This window comes from Odontesthes bonariensis, chromosome 12 (assembly GCF_027942865.1).
Source record: "Odontesthes bonariensis isolate fOdoBon6 chromosome 12, fOdoBon6.hap1, whole genome shotgun sequence".
Lineage (NCBI taxonomy): Eukaryota > Metazoa > Chordata > Actinopteri > Atheriniformes > Atherinopsidae > Odontesthes > Odontesthes bonariensis.
In genome coordinates, this window is record NC_134517.1 from 31,081,933 (window position 1) to 31,100,806 (window position 18,874).

Consider the following 18,874-nt stretch of genomic DNA (forward strand, 5'->3'; position numbering starts at 1 on the left):
TTGTTGCCAAATATCTTACTGAACACTGTATGAGAACAAAGGTAAACAAAAATTCTATTTGTTTGATGCTAATTGACAACAAAACTCATGTCAGGGCTCTTAACGGGTAAAGCAAAGAAGCTGAACTTAGATCCAGTCACATACAACCCAAATCAAACATATTTATCTGATCTACTCCTAAACAAAATGCACTCTCAAAGTTAATTTATGGGCGACTGGAACTATGCTGTAGAAAGCTAAAAAAAGAGGGGGAAACAACAGCCATGCACTGGAGATTAACTGTGGACCTCCTGAATGAAGGTCTATTCATTTATATATATATACCTGGCTGAGTCATTCTCAGTGATGTTGGCTCAGCAGTTTCAAGAAATGTAAAATGGCAACATGAGAAACATGACATACATACAGGATGACAATGTTTCCCTCTGGCAACTGAGTAGCTTTTTTTTGTGAAGTATATGGAAACAGGCTGCATCACGGTGGAGATGTTCTGATTATCAATGATATCAATATCAGTGATCTTCTGTAGAGGTGATAAGATGATGCAGCATGCAGGTGGAGGCTCTGCACTGTCACTTCCTACTCTCCACTTGCATGTACTTCACTTTCTGAATACCTTTGGTTTCTACAAGTACAAAGAAATGAAAATGCAGCCACTTTGTGGACAGATAAGATGAGATCAGTGGAGCTGATTCATATTATAATTTAGAATCCCCACAGAGGCCACAAAATTAGTCTGTGTACTCATTAACTCCCACTGCTCCGGTCGCATTACACATATTTCTGATCATACCTCCATCTACACTGATCCAAGTAAAAGAGTGTAAACAGAGCGCAAAACAGAGCCCAGGATTGATTTATGAGTTACTGAAACTGATCAATTTGGAAACGTTTTTGCACAGATAGTGCAAACTCCTGGTATTGTAAGGCGTCATATCTGAAGTGTATCTTCACTCCAGATTGGGACTACTTTCGTACTTTAACGATTAGAATATGAAGTTTAGTTGAGTTCACCCTATGAATTAAGCTGTATTTTTTAAAGCCACACATACCAAATTAACCTCCACAAAGACCTTCGAAATAATGCCGTTTTGCACTTTTCAATCACACACAAACACAAACTCCTCTCTCCTGCTGCCTTAACTTGTTAGCATGGAAATACAGCTGTTGGTGACATTTTATCTGCTGACCATGCAGAGCACATCCCAGTGTTTCCTGATTGTGCTGAGGACTGTTGTCGCTGTGTTTGTGTCCGCTTGTTGTGTTGTTTCAGGAGCTGAGAAATGCCCACAGTGAGGAGATCATGGGCATCCGACGAGAGGAGGAGATGGAGATGTCGGATGATGATTCAGATGAGATTCCCTGCAAGAGGATACGCACTGAGGAAAATGGTAAAATAAAGAAATATTATAATCACATTCCGTTTATTATTGATGTCTTTTTTCACTATTAAAACTTAAAGGGACATTATGTAATTTCTCCCCCCATCTAGTGGTGCAATTTTATTTTGCAAAGTCGAATGAATTTGATCTCTAGCGCCTCGCGTTTTCAAATGTGCGTTGCAACTTCTTGAACTACGGCAGGCGGTATGTGTCAAGATTCAAGAAGCTATGGCTTCAGACTCAAGGTCCATGCAAACAAAAAGACATCAAGACACACAGTACAAAGGATTACATAACACACATACAACAACACTATAAATACAGATGACAGATAACATGTCAGATAACATAAGTTGACATAGCCTTTGGTGTGCAAATCATATTCCGGGAGTTACCGGAAGTGACGTCGACGCAGTGTTAGCGTTAGCAGCAGTGTGTAGTTGCTATCTGGATGATCTTTTAAATAAACTCCCGGTAAACTTACAAACTTTCTAATGCCTCGTTTTGTGAGTTAAGAGCCTATGTGTACTACGGCAGAAGTTTGGTAACAATCAATGCATTATTAGCGGGATAATTTTCGAGATGAAATCTATTTGCCATTAGCGCCGGTAATAAGCCATTCGGCGGACGTGACGTCAAAATGACGTCATTTCCGCTTGCAGGCCTGGCGTTGGAGAAATCGCGATTCGAAGTGCTTTATGTCCCTCTCGGCACTTCGTCGTTTTTGATAGACCGGAAGGACATGGCAGCCTCCAAAGAGCTTGCCCGCTCTATGTAGATACAGACAAGTTATTCTTCACTCAGGAGGATAATTGAGATTTTTGACAGAGATAATTTTACACCAATGAGGACTAATTTATGAATGAATATGTTGATTTGAGCTAATAAATGACTTAATTTATTACATAGTGTCCCTTTAACAAATAGGCTGCATTTTATAAGCTGTGAATAACTTTAGTTTTTTGATCTCTGAAGGAATACCTCGACATCTCTCTGCTGCTCTCTTCTCATCTCCTCCTGCAGGAGTTTGTGATCAGGCCTCTCTGAAGGAGGAGAACGACTCCCTGCGCTGGCAGCTGGACGCCTACAGGAACGAAGTGGAGCTTTTAAAGATAGAGCAGAGCAGGGCCAGTCGTCCGGACGATGATCGGCCTCACACACAAACACACACTCACGCCAACAGTCCCGAGGCTCAGATCCAGCTGCTGCAGCAGAGTATGCACAGCATGCAGCAGGTAAGCTTCTATATCAATTTATCATCGATACACAATAAGGCACATATGGCATATATGTGCTCCAACCCTTCATATTCACTTTGCCAGCTGGTATCTTGTTGGTGTCTGGATGACATTCACACAAAGAGACAGAGGGAATCATAGGTATAGCTTCATTTTACATTTATCATATTATCCAGAAAATCTCCTTGAAATTTCCCCATGATTGCTTTAAAATTGGTTGGTGTTTAGTTCAAAATCACATCAACATTCACAAATACATTCAATCTAATTTAAAGGAACACCAGAGAAGTTTGTGAGCATCAAAACCATGTGCTTCTTACTCATTTTAAGTTTTATTCTGCACATTCCCGGAGCTGAAACATGTGCCTGGAGGCTGAGATTCCGCAGTTCACAATTTTAGTTTCCTGCCCCAGACGAAGCAGTTTTGCTATATAGTAATTTGACATTTTTGTAGGCTTTTAATGGCAACTTTGTTACCTCATGAAACATAACAACAAATTCATGTCGATGGCTGCACTTGTGCAGGGCTCACACTTAGATTTATTTACACCCTTCAATTGTATGGGAGTGAAAGAGCAACAAATCTGCCAATTTCTTTCTTGTTGCATTTGATACTTGAGAGGAGGGAAAAAAACATTGCTGCATCTATCAACCCTCTACACTGTTCGCTGTGTTTGAAAACTACCAGAAAAAACATCCTGAAATTAATTTCGTACACCTTCACAACAGCGATGTGAAAATAAACAACTTTGGGCGCCACGCAAAGGACACTATTGAGAAAATCCTGGAACACAAGACGTCTTTCTGTCTAATTTGTCATCAAACTTGAATGAGAGTTGAAAATCTGTAGCAACAATACACATCTTTACTTTTGCCCAATAAAAAACTCTAATTAGGGTGTAAGTAACCTTATGGCAGGGATTCAGTGGAATTAATGTTGTATATTCTCTAATAAATTTGCTAAAACGGAATTAAAGCACAACATTTAGTCATGGCGGTGCTGGAAAACCTTCTGATGAATGTGCCAGGCTGTGCAACCTTGCAAAGGGGGCCTCCAGGGCAGAAAGCTATGATTACTTGACGTCTGTGCTTTTAAGTTTTTAGGGAGAAAAATAGGAAATTATGTATTGAGTATTCTAGAAGTAGTTTATAAAATGAATTCAGCATTGATCAGTTTGTTAGAAAGACTTACAAAAACACTTAATGGGAATTTTCGTACTATGAGCATCCATTCTCTCTGGACAAACTGGAAAATTAGCACATTTTACTTGAAATAATCTTTATTTTTTATCTAAAATCACTTCAAGCTACAAAAGCTCATCCACTTATCTGCTGTACCTTAAAAAACATATTAACATTTAACTAAGTAAATATTTTCAGTGAGTACATGTGTCCAAACTATTTACCAGTAGCCTACTGCAAATTTAGTCATTTTGAAGGCGTTTTTATCCTAAATAAAACAACTTAAAAAGCAGCATCATTCAAGCTTTGAAAAGACAAAAAACCAGAGAAAAAGCATTAAAAACTGAATCAATTCAAAATTACAGAGAGTGAGTTAAACATATCAAGAGGTTCAGTATAAGCCAAATGTATTTATTTAACCAGTTTTTTCAACTGTTTTTTATAAAACATAAAAGCCTTGAAACAACATTTACGGTGAAAAAAGGAGGTGTTCTCAGAATAGATAAATCTCTAAGATATCATTAGCAATAGAGAAGGACGCTCCTGCCTGCAGTTGTTTGTCTGGACTGAGACTGTAAGGATGGCAGTGCCAAACAGCATCTTAAACACAGTTTTCAATAGAGACATTTCAGTCTAATTTGCTCAGACTGGACTCGTATAATAAAGTGAAACACTGCTCTTGTCTATCTCGTCTAACATATTGATTTGTGCTCCAAGAAATACAGATTTCAGTGTCCGTTCATATGCTATCTCTCTGCCCAGGAGGCTTTTTTCAGAGTTAAATGATTGGTTCAGACTGTGATTGTTTGTGTTACCAGGGGCTCACTGAACCTAATCAAAAATCAAATCAAACCAAAAAATCTTGCAATTTGAAAGATGATCCTTCTACTTCCTAAGCCACATCTGCCCTTATAGTTTATAGTACTGAAGTTTTTTTTGTACTGTGTACATGTGTTCAACAAAAAAAGCCGACATTCACCTCACAGAAACTTCCCTTCGTGCCAAAAGAGTTCCTACTCACGGTCAGAATCTAAAAGTTCAATGAACTACAGGAGGCAACGGTTTGAGCAGTATAGACACAACGTTGAATTATCAATTACCTTAAGAAGTGTGAAAGAGTTCATCCAAAAACACCTTAATGTTCTGGGATTATTAGGCAAATGATCACAAAGAATGGAGCTCTATCATAAGTGCTCCCTATTCTCCTTTTTGGGGGATAAAATGTCTGCCTGGTACTCTGTTTGGCCCCTGGTCCCTGCAGTGTAAATGCAGGCGGTTGGTACAATGGTTTTAAATATTCTTACAATCCCCCGCTAAAAAAACAGGAAACTTTTGTGTGGAAAGCTTCCAAGAAATGGATTGAAAATGTGGAACCAGTAGAATAAAGTATTTCATGCTTCAGCTTGTTTTATTAAGCTTACTAAAACAAATGGGAGAGCGAAACCATGAAAAATACCCTCAAATGTTACGCGTGATTGTGTTCAAATATGCAGTAACCCTTTGGGTCCACCTACAGGTTCCAAACGTGAGTGGTTTGGACTGTTTGGCCAGAGGAAACGCATGACGGCATACTTCTCTCCTCTTTCTAAATCCAAGGATGCCAGTGAGCAAGGCACGTCGGCTCGTCAGTGCTCCAGAGTTGTGTGAAACCACAGATGAGTTTTATCACAAAAAACAGGCAGCTGAGTTCACACAAGCAAGCAGACAAACAAACACCGCCGCTGCTGGCTGCTGACTCAGAGGTCTCCAATAATCCTTCGCTCCACTGATTTCATGAAGCAGCACAGAAAGCTTTGTCAGAGCGCTGCGTTCATTTGGCACAAGTTAGCCTGATTTGACTGGACTTCTTGTCTTTCTCTATTTGAAGTGACAGCGCTGATAGATCAAGACACATTAGAGACAACCTCCAACACACAATCACACACGCTCTGCCCTGCCGGCTTGTTTTAAATGTTGCCAACTTGACTTCTAACAGTGTGACTGAAAGCCACCCGGCTGTCGCCTCTCGTTTGTCACCTGCTGTTGTTTTTGTTCACCCAATGTACACGAGTTTCTGTGACTAACAAAGTAAGAACTTGGCTGAAAGAACTGTTCACTTGTTGACACTTTATATGAAGAGAGGTGCATAAGGCATGACACCGCCATTACAATAGTGTAATGAATGAGCAGTGAGCATTTAGGAATCCAAAGTCGAAAGACTCAGGACAGTGAAGTGTTTCCAAATGAAGCTTTGGAACACGCCCTCTCTGGTCATTTGGCTCCAGAGCTTGTGCCCATTCATGCCCTGGAGCCCAAATTAACACATTTTAATGTATTTTTTTGCGTTACCAGCCAAAAACTTGCAGGTCCCTTGAAACATGGCAGGTTATCTCATTTGAGAACCTGTGATTAGATCAGTTATGGAAATTTTTTGACTTGAAGAATTGCTTAAATAGGAAATTAGCACGTTTGCTTCGTGTTGTTTTCTTGTCATCTTTTGTGGGTAGGGATGGAAAATAAGTTTTCAATATCGTTTGCTCACCAGCTCCTTTATTGCACATTAATTGTAAATCGACTGTGTCATGTACGCAGGACTCTCAAGTCTGCATTGCATGTGAGACTCACAAATCACAAATCACACGTTTCACCACAAATTACTTTTTCTGTCTTAGAGAATTGCGAAATCATAACTCATGATGTTGCAGGGTAAAAACAGGAGCAGAACATCGCCAAGTCTCGGCAACTTGGCAATTTAAACAACGTCATTGAGAGTGTGACCTCCACCTTCTCCATGAAAAGTGGTACCCCCTGCAGCGCTGTCCTTGGAGTGTGTTAAAGGAGGCTGTGTGAGAAGACAATCTGTTGCCTCCAACTTTAGCTGTCTTTAATTTATTTGTCTGGCCTGTTTTTCCAATGACAAAGAGGTTATAAAGTGTATTTTATCAGAGCCAAAAAGCAGTATAAAAATGTTCTCGGATTGACCATGAGTTGTTATGTAGTCCATAATGTTATTTGCTTCAATAAAATCTTATGAATTGTCCTCCCTACGAGTGGGCGTCTTGGGCAACAATCAAAATGCAAGAGATCACTGGTTCAAAACTTATCCTCCATAAATGTTTCCAACTTTGTACTTTTCTACTTCAGTCTCACTCGTGATTCCTTCCTTTTCTGCTGCGCTCATACCTTCGAAAGGTTAGATTTAGCAGCTGAGAAGGCTGATAATGATATCTTTCATTTTTAAATGTATGTGTCTCAGAAGTTGAACTTCAAAAGCTGACACATTTGAGTTTATATTTACAGTCATATCTATAGTGATTTAATTTAAAGATTCACACCTAACATGTACATGGGCTAAAATTATGCTTGAATTCTTTCTTAAAGCTAAACGTGTGCCTTCGTTTGTCTTTCAGCAACTGTTGAGCCTGCAGGAGAAGCTGTCGAGTAAAGAAACTGAGCTGGAGCAGGCAAGAGAGGAGCATCGCTACCTGGAGGGGGAGGTGCTCTCCCTCAGAGACAAGGTGCGTACCCCCAATCACATCCAACTGGCCTCATGAACCACTCTTCAATGGCCATATGTTAGGGCTGTGAGGAATCAACAAAGGACACATCATGACTGATAAAACCAAATCAGCAACAAAATTTCACAATCTTTTCCAAAAGTCTGTTTTTCCCTGTCTACAGTTTGTTGATATCTGATAGAAGGTGGACAAAAATGCCTGTATGTGTGCAGGAGATAGTTATAATTTGGCATCAGCTTGCACTGACAGAACTAAAATAAAGTCGATAAGATAGATAAGTCTTTTCTTACTGATTTGATCCAGTTTGTTTGACTATGAACACATGGGGCTTTTCTAGTTTTTAAAAATTGCATATTTAACTCAATCGGTCATCTCTACACAGGTGTGAACTCAATGACTCTCAAGGTGTGTCTGTCCCAGCAACATCTCATTAGTCTGAAACTCCCCACCGGTCAGTTAGAACCGAAAATGCATTTTGTATGAGAGATGGTGTCCCCAAGAACCAAGAAAAGAAGTCCAGTTGCCCTCTATTTAAGCACCTTGGATAGTTTTATATCACTTCCCTGAAGAAAGAAGCGTCGACAGGCTCGGCTGGGATGAATTTTTGTTGTTCAGCATCCAGCACACTTGGCTGAGAGGTTTAGCCTCCCCATGTTTTCCTACTAAGAGCAATAATTCATGAGCTTTTTTTACCACTCTGAAGGAGTGAGATACAAATTCTATTAATCTGAATCTAATCTGTTGTCCCCACTTCACCTCAGCTCCAGTGATTGAGTCCCCTCACTTTAAATTTCCTTGGGTTTATCAACGTTAAACACCAGGTTGTTCGTTTAGCACCTCACTGCATTCTTGTTGATTTCCTCCTGATATTAAATGTTATTTTTGCTTGTAATCCAACCAATGGTGATGATTGTCATCTGCAAACTTGGATGCACAGCATGAACAGTTGGGGGCCGTGCACACAATCATGTGGAGCTCCTGTGTTGGGGGATGGGTGACTGTCAATCTAAACTATCTGAAGAACCAAAACAAGACATTCAGCTGCCCCAGCATGAGACATTTCAGCTGTGCTGAGCAAAAAAACGAATTATGGTAATACTCTTTTCCCCTTTACCGTAACGTCATGCCAAAGCTTCTCCTAAAGGGAGAAATCCACAGAGAGCTGAACATTTCACATAAGGTTAGGCCTGAATCTACGTTACTGCTTATGCTATGATATGTTATATTATCTCTATATGTGCTACCATGAACTGGGATATCATTATCCAACAGGATCCTACCTACATCCTGTGCCTGTGTCAGCTCTCTCCCTCACTAAGCTTTGAAAGCGCATCTTTCTTAGTAAATCTTCAGGTTGAGATGAATGTCTATACATCCGTTTACAATATGAAACAAGCACAAGTTCTGTGTGGCTATAAGTGATATGCTTGATTGATTATGTTGTAATTCATCACACGAACAGCGCAGTTTCCTAAAGCATTCTCTTTCCAGCCAGAGATTTTCTCAGTAATGTGAAACACATGTTTTGGGCTGAATTAGCCAAGCCCAACCTCTGCCTTCAGCCGGTGCTGTGCTTTGTGTTGTTGATAGTTTTTACAGTGCGTTGTTAACTGGCACCTTCAACTGGCACTCATCAGCAGCTGTTCAGCATAATCACTGCTGTTTGAATTGTTGACGATAGCTTTTCCTGCTAAAGTAGAAAATGTCTTTGTGTCTTCTTTTTTTCACAGGCAACACCAAAGAACTGTTTTTGCTTTAAAAGTGCTTTTTGAAGTACATATGCAGGTTTTTCTGCGTGTCAGTGGCTATATTTCTACTGCTGACCTTTATCTAAATCAGGCAAAATTACAATTCTGGTGTTTGTATGAGTTGCAGATGGGATATTCTACTATTATTACAGTTGATGTGCTACAGAGCGCGGTCTGAGCAATGAACCACATATGACCCCCTACACAGTTGCGATGTTTGCGTCCATCTTAATTACTTCCATTTCACTCAAAACATGGAGTCTGATCAGGTTCCTCTTTCTCCACTAAGCCCAAAGAAACTAAAAGTGCCTTTTGAACTTCTGTTAATAAAGTAGAAAACTGTGTGCAAAACTCAAAGTATCCACCCTGTGAGTGACTCTAAAGTCCCAACTGTGAACTCTGACCCTGTCCTCATACCTCAAATCGATCGGAAGGTGACAAATGAATTGCAAATTAAACAGTCCAAACAGAGGACAGATGCTTTGTTGCCTTCAACGCTGTTAAAAGTCTTGAAATTGAGGTAGATTTTAAAGACTGTTGACAGCAAGAGTAAAACGTGGTCTTAAGGTCTTGTGATTCATATCTGTGACTCGTTTTTTTTTTAATGTTGAATGTTGAGTTTTACCAATAAAGCTCCCTGCATTGTTTTGACACAGGACTATTTTAAATCTGAATCCCTACAGGTTCAGATCACATTCTCCTTTCCTCACATGTCCTCACATTTTCAGCAAAATCAGTATGTATAGTTGGGTTTGTTTTCTTTGTAGTTTTCTCTGGTCTTGGATAAATCTTTACGGAAACTGATGTCGGTTTTACACCAGTCTGTGTCTACCGATTGCTTCAAAGATGTTTAGAAACTCTACAGCCGCCAGCTCAACGCCTTTGCTGTGTTTAAATAAAGTATTAAGGATGATCAATGTTTAGAATGGACGTAAAACTTCCATTAAGATGCAGACACACAGTGGAAATAAGATAGTAGAGCAGAGGAGGTGTGTGTGGGAGGAGGAAAAGCACCTTTTATTCAATGGTTTTGAAGGTGAGATTGACAGATGATTCTGTGTTGCAGGCGGAAGTAAAAACAACAAACTCAGTCAGAGGTTACATATAAATCAGACAACACATCCATCTTTACTTAGAGTTGATGTCTGTGCGTCTCCACACACAAAAGATCCATTAGAAGAAGAGTCATATGCTGTTTGAGACGAGCACAGCAAACCTGACAAGCCTAGTTTTGTCTGGATTTTACTGAGCTCTCCGGTTCACATCAGAGCGGGAGGAGTCTGCAACAATGGCAGCAGCACCTCTGATGCATGTGTTGTTTGGGGGAGACTTTATCTTATCAAATAAAAAGATAAGGACGCATGTTTGCCCTGCATACCTCATACACGGACAAACCTCTTGGGAATCGATCAGCTGAGTTTCAATGTGTCTGAACTGGTCAGACGTCTGGATGTTAACAGTGTGGTTAACTTTTGCACAAAAACTGGGAGTGAAAACAGCTGGTCGAAGGTGGAGGAGCTCCCTAACTGTGATTTTGGCTGCTGCTATTAGAAGAGGGCTGTCAGGTTCGGCTGATGGATAACTGCTTGCAGATTTGTACCAGCTGTGAGTTACTCATGCTTGATGGAGGAAGCAGACTGGTGGCTTTGGGCTGGAGAGAAAGAAATTATATTTAGACATATTTTGGAAAATGATCTGCAGCAAAAGGCTTTAAGATCCTGGATTTATTTCCATACTGTAGAGATTGCCACCCTTTGAATCTTCACAGGATAAACTAGTGGACTTTGGTAAAGTAAGGACTTTGTAAGCTTGTTTTAAAGGAATTGTTTGAAATATTATAAAGCATATTCACTGGCTTCCTTTCTGAGACTTAGAGGATGATCCAGTCTGATGTCACAGCAAGTAATTAGTTAGCTTAACTTAGAGCAAAAGACAAGATGGAGAACAGCTGGCCTGGCTCTGTCCAAAGACAACAACATCACCCAAATAGCAACATTAGTGATTATATATTTGGACAATCTATTAAAAACTGAAGGGCAGAAGAATTCAGTTTATTTAATATTACAGAAATAGCCACTTTTAACAACTCATCTCAGGTGGGAGTCAGATGCTCTTAGGCGGGTTAGAACAGCTTCCTCAGTGATGCAGATCTTATACTGGTCTGTCATTAAAGGGATAGTTCGCCTCTTTTGACATGAAGCTGTATGACATCCCATATTAACAATATTATTTATGAACATTTTCTTACCCCCTGCTGCGTCCTGTGAGCCGAGTTCCAGCTGAGTTTTGGCGTTGACGAAAGTAGTCCAGCTAGTTGGCTGGGGTTTAAAAAATAAAGTGTTTTGCTTCTCAAAACAATATGCGTTCAAAAGAGTAATACATTTGCATCACAAAATCGTCCAGCCAGAAAAAGTCAGATCTCACATCGCTTGGCGCTATTTTTGCCTCCCTTCATATCAATGCGTACAGCCACCTAGCGATAGCTGCGCCTGTTACGGTGTTTGCTGCTCGGAAGCAGGGGACTGCTCGGTCTGCACTTCGGTCTGCACAGTTTACACAGCACGCAGTGATACGAAGGGAGAGAGAAATAGCGCCAAGCGATTGTGAGGTCTCACTTTTTCTGGCTAACGATTTTGTGATGCAAATCTATTACTCTTTTGAACGCATATTGTTTTAAGAAGCAAAACGCTTTATTTTCGGGACCCTAGCAAACTAGCCGGACTACCTTCGTTAATGCCAAAACGAGGCTGGAACTCGGCTCACAGGACGCAGCAGGGGGTAAGTCAAATTCAATAAATGATATTGCTAATATGGGATGTCATACAGCTTCATGTCAAAAGAGGCAAACTATCCCTTTAATGAAGAGAGAGCTGAGTTGAAAGGTTAAATTGTTGATTTAAGGGTCAGTCTATGTTCCAACCCTCAGCCATCCTCATGAGCTGTGGATAGTGACCTAAAGAATTAGACTGCAGGAGAGATTTCATCTCTTGGCTGGCTTTAGGAACACCTCGGAGTCCCCCCAGAGGGGCTGGAGGAGGTGGCCGGGGAGAGATCTGGGAATGTGAGCTCAGTCGTTGCCTCTGCAACCTGGTCCCAGATAAGTGTCGGAAATTTGAATAAAGGATTTTACAGCAGCATAGCATCATTTTCATTGAATTCATTAAACAACTGATAAAGTTGTTTCTTTAATAACACAGGTCTTTAAAAAACAAGAACAGATACTAATCTAAATTCTGTTATTCCACTCTCTGACCCTCATAATCTGACCTTTGTTGTTGTTTACCTACTGTTTTTGTTTTTCCTTACTGGGTGCTGGGACCCTCGCTCCCACAAACTGGCAAAAACTCTGCAGATGGCAGAGTTTGTACACTCTGCCATCTGCAGAGTGACTCCTCTGCTGCTAATTATGATGCATTTGGATGCCTTTGTTTCTGGGAACTTTTACTTTTCACCATTATAAGTTGCTATTTATGTAAGCTGAATGGGCATTAACCCTCCTTTGGTAACTTCTCTACATGATTATGTTAAAAGAAAGTCTGAAGAAGAAGGATGTAGATTAAAGTGTGATGACAGCCATCAGTTTGTGTGTTTTGTTTCTGTTCCATCAGCCGAGCGTTTGTGGCCTCCCTCTGAGAAATCTGGCCAACACACAATCAAACAAGCCTGTTGTTTCCCCCCTCATCATATTTTAGATGTCATTTTGAATCATTTATGAGATCCGTAATTCTCAAGCGCACAGATGTAGTAGATAAACACCCCAGAGAGCCTGATTGTGTCCTTGTTCACTTCATATATCTTTAAGCAAAGAAAACAAGCTGTCTTTAAAGATAATTATTCTCACTCTGCGTTTTACTCGCACTAAATGTCCTGTTTTCTCTCCGTGTGTCTCTGCAGCTCCTGAGCAGTACAGGAGAGGCTGTAGAGGGAACCAACGGAGAGCTCCATGAAAAGGTAAAATCTGGGCCTTGAGCTGAAGTCTTGAGTAAATGTGATAAATGACTTGTTGTGTCAGAGTTCCGGCTTGTTAAATGAGTGGATTTATTTGTTTTCTTTTGGCTCTACACAGCATCAGCTTTGTGAAACTTAAAAAAATGTTTTTCAAGACCTGCACAAAGAAATTTTCCCCCCAAGACATGTAATAGCATATGTTCAAACTAAGAAAATGTTAAATAACTTGTGCTAAATAAAATCGCACAGATTTTTGGGGCCTTTAATTTGTATGATGCCAAATTAAGATTGTAGTTTTTTTATGTACCAGTAAAATAATGAGGGAATATGCTAAATGTCTTCTCAATATTGCATTATGTGACCTGTAAAAAGAATCATTAGTTTCAAGTAAAACATATTAAAACACACAACAGCTTTAGAATAATAAAACATACTTTTAAAAAAACTGCCAATAAACTGGGTTTTTGATCAGAACATTTGATCGGAAACAAAAATTAAGCTAATACATTTCTTAGAAATCATCCCTCATTTCTAAATTTTGCCATTTTTGGATCATGAAACACAATTACTGATTATTTGGATATTATTTGGACTGTTTGGATATTTAAGTGCTCTGTGTATTCTTGTATTTACAATATGCAACAATAATTTGTGGGGTTTTTTTTTCAAATAAAGTGCCAGGCATTAATAGTTACTGCCAGATCAAAATCAAGACAACTTGTAGGGCTACTGGATGTCCCTCCTGGATGTTTCAGCAACCTGATTTTTTGTTTTTTTGTTATAAATAAAAGCAGATGCAGTGAAGGGAAGGCTGGTGATAGGAGCAGGGATCAAACTTGCATTCTGTGACCAACATTTGTGAGCTTATCAGCCAACCAAGAGAGGAGGTTTCATTCTTCCTCCAGACCAGCTGTAGCCCCAAATCGCTTCCCACAAGCAGATCTTTTTTAACAAAAAGTGTTGTTACTCTCATCTTGAAAGCCTCTTCTTATCAACGCTATATAGTTTCATTTCATGGCATTTCATTTGAAATCTTTAAATAAGTTAAATTCCCCTTTAGTGTTGACCCTATTCTACCTTTGTATGCAAAATGGCTCTGGAGTAACATCTTCACACAACAATACTGATGCTTATTTAAAGTGCATCTGAGCAAATTTAACAGATTAAACAGATTGACTTTGTTTTTTGAGTCGTTAAAGGTAGAAATGTATCAGAATTTATGCTGAAGTCCACGTTGATGGTTGCAGGCTTGTACCCACCACCTCTACACAATCTGCAGACATCTTACTTGGTTCTGTGTGACCTGGACTATTTACATTTTCAAGCCCCTTTCTGTATTTTTGGGTTATACCTGTGTGTGTGTTTTCCTTACAGGCCATGAATGGATCTCTTCCTTCGCTGTACTTCAGCAGAGACAGGAGGAGTGAGTTCATGAGAGGGGGAGTCGCATCAGAAAAAGAGGCCCTGCTTTTAGGTAAATATGATAATAGCTCAACATGGCACGCGTTTGCCATCAATTGTTCAGGGAGAGATTATGGTTTAATCAAAAAAGAAAGAAAAAAAGCTATATCCCTTTACAGATATCTGATCATTTATGATTTCATTTGGAATTCCTGTGGACCGACTCTGCACTCACCAAGATGACTGTTAACCCTTTGAAAGTGTAGGCAGCTAAATCTCACAGTCACACATTAGTCGACACAGAAATCAGTTACCTCAGCCCGTTATTGCACTAAGCATGCAGAGCTCCGTTGTTCTGTGGTCGAGCTTCAACAAACAGACGAACAGAGTTTTCCAGCTGAGGTGAATCGATTTTGCACAAACCAAAGACTTCTGGAGCATCTATCAGCTTCAGATGAGGTTCCAACCTTCTTCTTTTCTCCAGCTGTGACCACAGCAGCAGGGGGCCAGGAAAGTTTGTGAGGTGAGAATTCCTGGAAAACTACTTGCGCATTCATTACACCTAAGGGAACTGATTCCCTGTACTTCCTTTTCTTGAGAGTCGTTTGACTATCACCATTTCAAGCTCCTTTTGTCATTTTAAATGACTGGCAGCATAATGAACTCAGGAACATTTTCATACTAAGATAATAAGAAATGAAATGCTGCTCTGATCTGGACGAGCTGCGGCGCCATTGTGTTCATGTGACAATGAGCTGAGCAGACGGGACTTCTAAGTCACTGCGTCTGGGTTCAGGCATCATAGCATTGAGACAATGCAGTTTTTTTTATAGTTTTTTTTTTTATTTATACGACGGACCACTTACTGGCTCTGCTGCTGTATGAACAGAAGAATGTATGAATGCAATGATTGTTGCTCGGAACATTTTGTTTCCAGCTCTGCTTTCAAGTGTCTCTTCCAGGATGCAAATCAAAGTGGATTATGCACATATTGTGATTGTGAAATAATTTCACTAAAGCTTACCAACATCTCGTGCATACATGAAATATGATCAGCAGTGTTGCTAAACATTAGGACATCAGTGGACTGATTGCACAGGGGAACTGTGTTTGGTAGAAAAAACTGAGGATGACTTAAAGCTGCCACATGTAAATGAATTACAGTCTTTGTCGACCCCAAAGAGCATCCAGGCTGGATTCATTTCAGCTCTTCTCTTCCCTTGTGTCATTTGAACCCCTCATATAAGGCGGGCCAGGCAGCAGCATCAAGAGGAGCATGAATTGATCTGTATTTGCGCTGCTCTGTCCGCAGCAGAGGAAAGCAGGATAAGGGCAGCACATTTATCTCTCTTAGTGGCGCCAAGAAAATCCAGATATGAGGGGGCAGCGCTCTCCGTCTTCCTCCCCGACTGCCTGCAAACTGCAGACGGTAGGAGCTTTTCCTCAAACAGAAACATTTTAAAAGGCACATCTGGCAGCAAACACACATTTGCATTGTGCGTTTCAGCTGATGTGTAAAAAGCAGCCTGAATGAGAACACCAAAAATGTGAACACAGCCATAACATGTATGTAGTATATGAACAGGCTAACAAATACACAGAGATAAAATGGCTTTTGTGAAATAATATAAGATCAATTTTAGCCATTTCTATCTCTAGAACAATATCTGTGTCGTTTCGACCTTTGCAAATAAACAGTAAATGTGCACGTTTTTTCAGTTACTCCATTCCTGTAGTCTTTATACTAATTAAGACTGGCACGCAGCAATGATCCTGGGTTGGACAATAACACATAAAATCCCATCTGTGGATTTTATGTGTTATTGTAATAGTCTTATCATGGAGGTGTGTGAACTGAACAGAATTTTGAGTATTGCTGCACACTCTCAGCTCGGGCTTGAGGAAGTTTTGTTGCATTTGGAAGTCTGAACGTAACTGCGACAGAATGAACGAGCCCATCAACTCTTCATCCCGACATGCCTCAGCAGGCGATGGATGGAAGTGTACGCCACTGCAGATGGTGATTGGACACGCTGCGGACGGAACTTCCTTTTTATGTCACAGGGCGAGGCGTTTTCTTGGAGCTAGTTGGAAATGAAACGTTCCCTTTAAAGATGGTGCACACTCAGCTCCCAACCCCACCCCTTCAGCTCTCCTCTGATGGCACTGTTCCATGTGAGCAGGCCTGGTGGAAGGAATTGAATTAGGCCCGTCCGTAATTGCCAGCGTTTCGCCACATAAATCAAGGAAATAAATATTGGCTGTGCTGGATCCTCAAGGGGATGCCACTCTATTTTCTTACCCCCTCCCCTCACTTCACCTCCCCCTCCCTCTGACTGCCTACTTCTGCAGGACCTCTCAGAAGTAATCAACTTGAGAGCTGTTTCTGCTCCAGCCAGCATTTTTTTATGGGGCTGCTCTGCCATTTGTTTATTGTGCAGCCCTTCGTGAGGATGCAGATTAGCTTCTCTGCCGGAGCCTGAAACTTTTCATCTAAAATCCGCTCTGGTTTATCTTTAAGACCTCTCTCTCGGGCTGCATTAGCTCGCCAAGCTCCTGTTCATAAAGCAGCGCTGAATACTGATGGTTAATATTGTGATTTGCTCTGCTTCTAAATGATACTTGATGACAAAACATTTCCATTGCTCTTTGTCATATTTTGCTTTTGTCTATACACCAATTGTTCACCATTAGCCAAATCAGGCAGCTGGAAAGAGAAGTGAAACCTTTCAGTCACCTCAATGACTTTTATAGATAAATACATCATTATTGATTTCATTCTAGCTTCACACTTCACAAGTTGAACAAACTTTTGATTATGTTAAACGCCTCTATAAGGGTTTTTCCATTTTGTCATATTTTGTTTGCACTGGACAATACCTTTTATTTTTTTCTTTCTTCTGCAGGCATCATATCGACCTTCCTTCACGTCCATCCGTTTGGAGCCAATCTTGAGTATCTGTGGTCATACATACAGAGACTGGACTCAAAGGTAAAGATGTCCATGCAGCTTTTTCTACAAATCAGATGTTGAAAGCGAGACGTTTTACTATTTCATGAAAAATATGCGTTGAAATCTTGAATTTTATGGCAGCAACACGTCTCAAAAACATTGGGACAGGGCCGTGTTCACCACTGTGTAGCATCTCCTCTTCTTTAAACGACAGTCTGTAAATGGCTGTGAACACAGGAGACCAGTTTGTGGACCTTTGGAAGAGGACTGTTGTCCCATTTTTGTCTGATGTAGAATCCAAGCAGCTCAGTTTTGTTGTATTTTGTCTTTCATGATGCTCCAAATGTTTTCAATTGGTTAAAGATCAGGACTGCAGGCAGCTCAGTCCAGCACTCGGACTCCTCTGATACGAAGCCATGCTGTTATAATAGATGCAGTATGTGGTTTAACATTGTCTTTGCTGAAATCTGCAAAGCCTTCCCTGAAAAAGGCGTCATCGGGATGGGAGCATATTGCTCTGAAATCTGTATATACCTTTCAGCACTGATGGTTCCTTTTCGCTTTAGTCCAGAGATCAGGATCTATACTGTCTGAGTTTAGCATGTTTGAGAGCTAACAACTAATAATTAGCAGTAAACGAAAAACACAGGTTCCCTGGTACAATTTAATTATAAACTATGTAAGTAGTTGAAGTTTATGACACGTTTAGGTTTGTTTACACAACATATTATGTTCCTGCTTGCTCTGAGGGAACATAATGTATGCACAGATCTCATGTTTTTACTGTGGGATCAGTCTCTAAAATTATGTTTCAATCCATTACTGGTCCTCCTAATCAAATGCCAAACAAATCTGTTCACTACAAGTTAAAAAGCATGTTTGAATGAGTTTCTATATCATAGCAAATCTTTAACATCAATATCCTGACTCATTAAACCCACTGCATAATGAATCAATGAAATGAACACACAGCTGAATTTATTTAGAAGAATCAGAATAGTTTTAGTTTGATAAACGGGTAAATAAAAGGGGGGCGGATTTAGCAGGGAATCAGATTCAGGCATAGCACCGTCTTGTTAATTAGAGATCTCTCACTTAGCAGCGGGATTCAATTTCTCTGAGGAAAGTCCGTCTTCTCTTCCTTTTGCTCTTTCCTTCTCTCCCTTTCTGCGCCAGATTTGACCAGTTTGATCAACTTTTTAGTCAAAGAAAACGAAAGCTAATCAGGAAACAATAGTGGCAGGTCCAGATAACAGTTATGCAGCTCTTATAAGGTGGTGCTCACATCCCAGCATGCAACACCGTGTGACATACCTTCACATGCTCAGTATAATTATCTATATATACCAATGCAATTAAAAGTTTTTATATTATGCCCTTTTTTTCACAAGGTAGCTCAATTTCCTGAGGCCTTAAAGATAACCAGAGCAGCAGCAGATAACAGCCGATTTTTCTTCCACTCACTTCCACCTCTATTCAAACAGATTACTTTAGGCCACTGCTGTACTCCCCACCTCTTTTCCTC

At 40.3% G+C, this 18,874-nt stretch overlaps 1 protein-coding gene across 2 annotated transcripts in view; it reads left to right on the forward strand.

Annotated features, from left to right (window-relative positions):
• The window catches only part of enox1 (ecto-NOX disulfide-thiol exchanger 1), a 111,548-nt gene that overhangs the window by 87,249 nt on the left and 5,425 nt on the right, over positions 1-18,874 (forward strand). Inside the window, exons 10-15 of one of the 2 annotated variants that reach the window (XM_075480093.1) lie at positions 1,274-1,391; positions 2,358-2,617; positions 7,192-7,299; positions 12,942-12,998; positions 14,370-14,469; positions 17,303-17,388. In XM_075480093.1, the coding sequence (XP_075336208.1) occupies positions 1,274-1,391; positions 2,358-2,617; positions 7,192-7,299; positions 12,942-12,998; positions 14,370-14,469; positions 17,303-17,388 (729 nt within the window). The remainder of the gene's footprint in view (positions 1-1,273; positions 1,392-2,357; positions 2,618-7,191; positions 7,300-12,941; positions 12,999-14,369; positions 14,470-17,302; positions 17,389-18,874) is intronic. The other variant, XM_075480094.1, reaches the window with a different exon arrangement.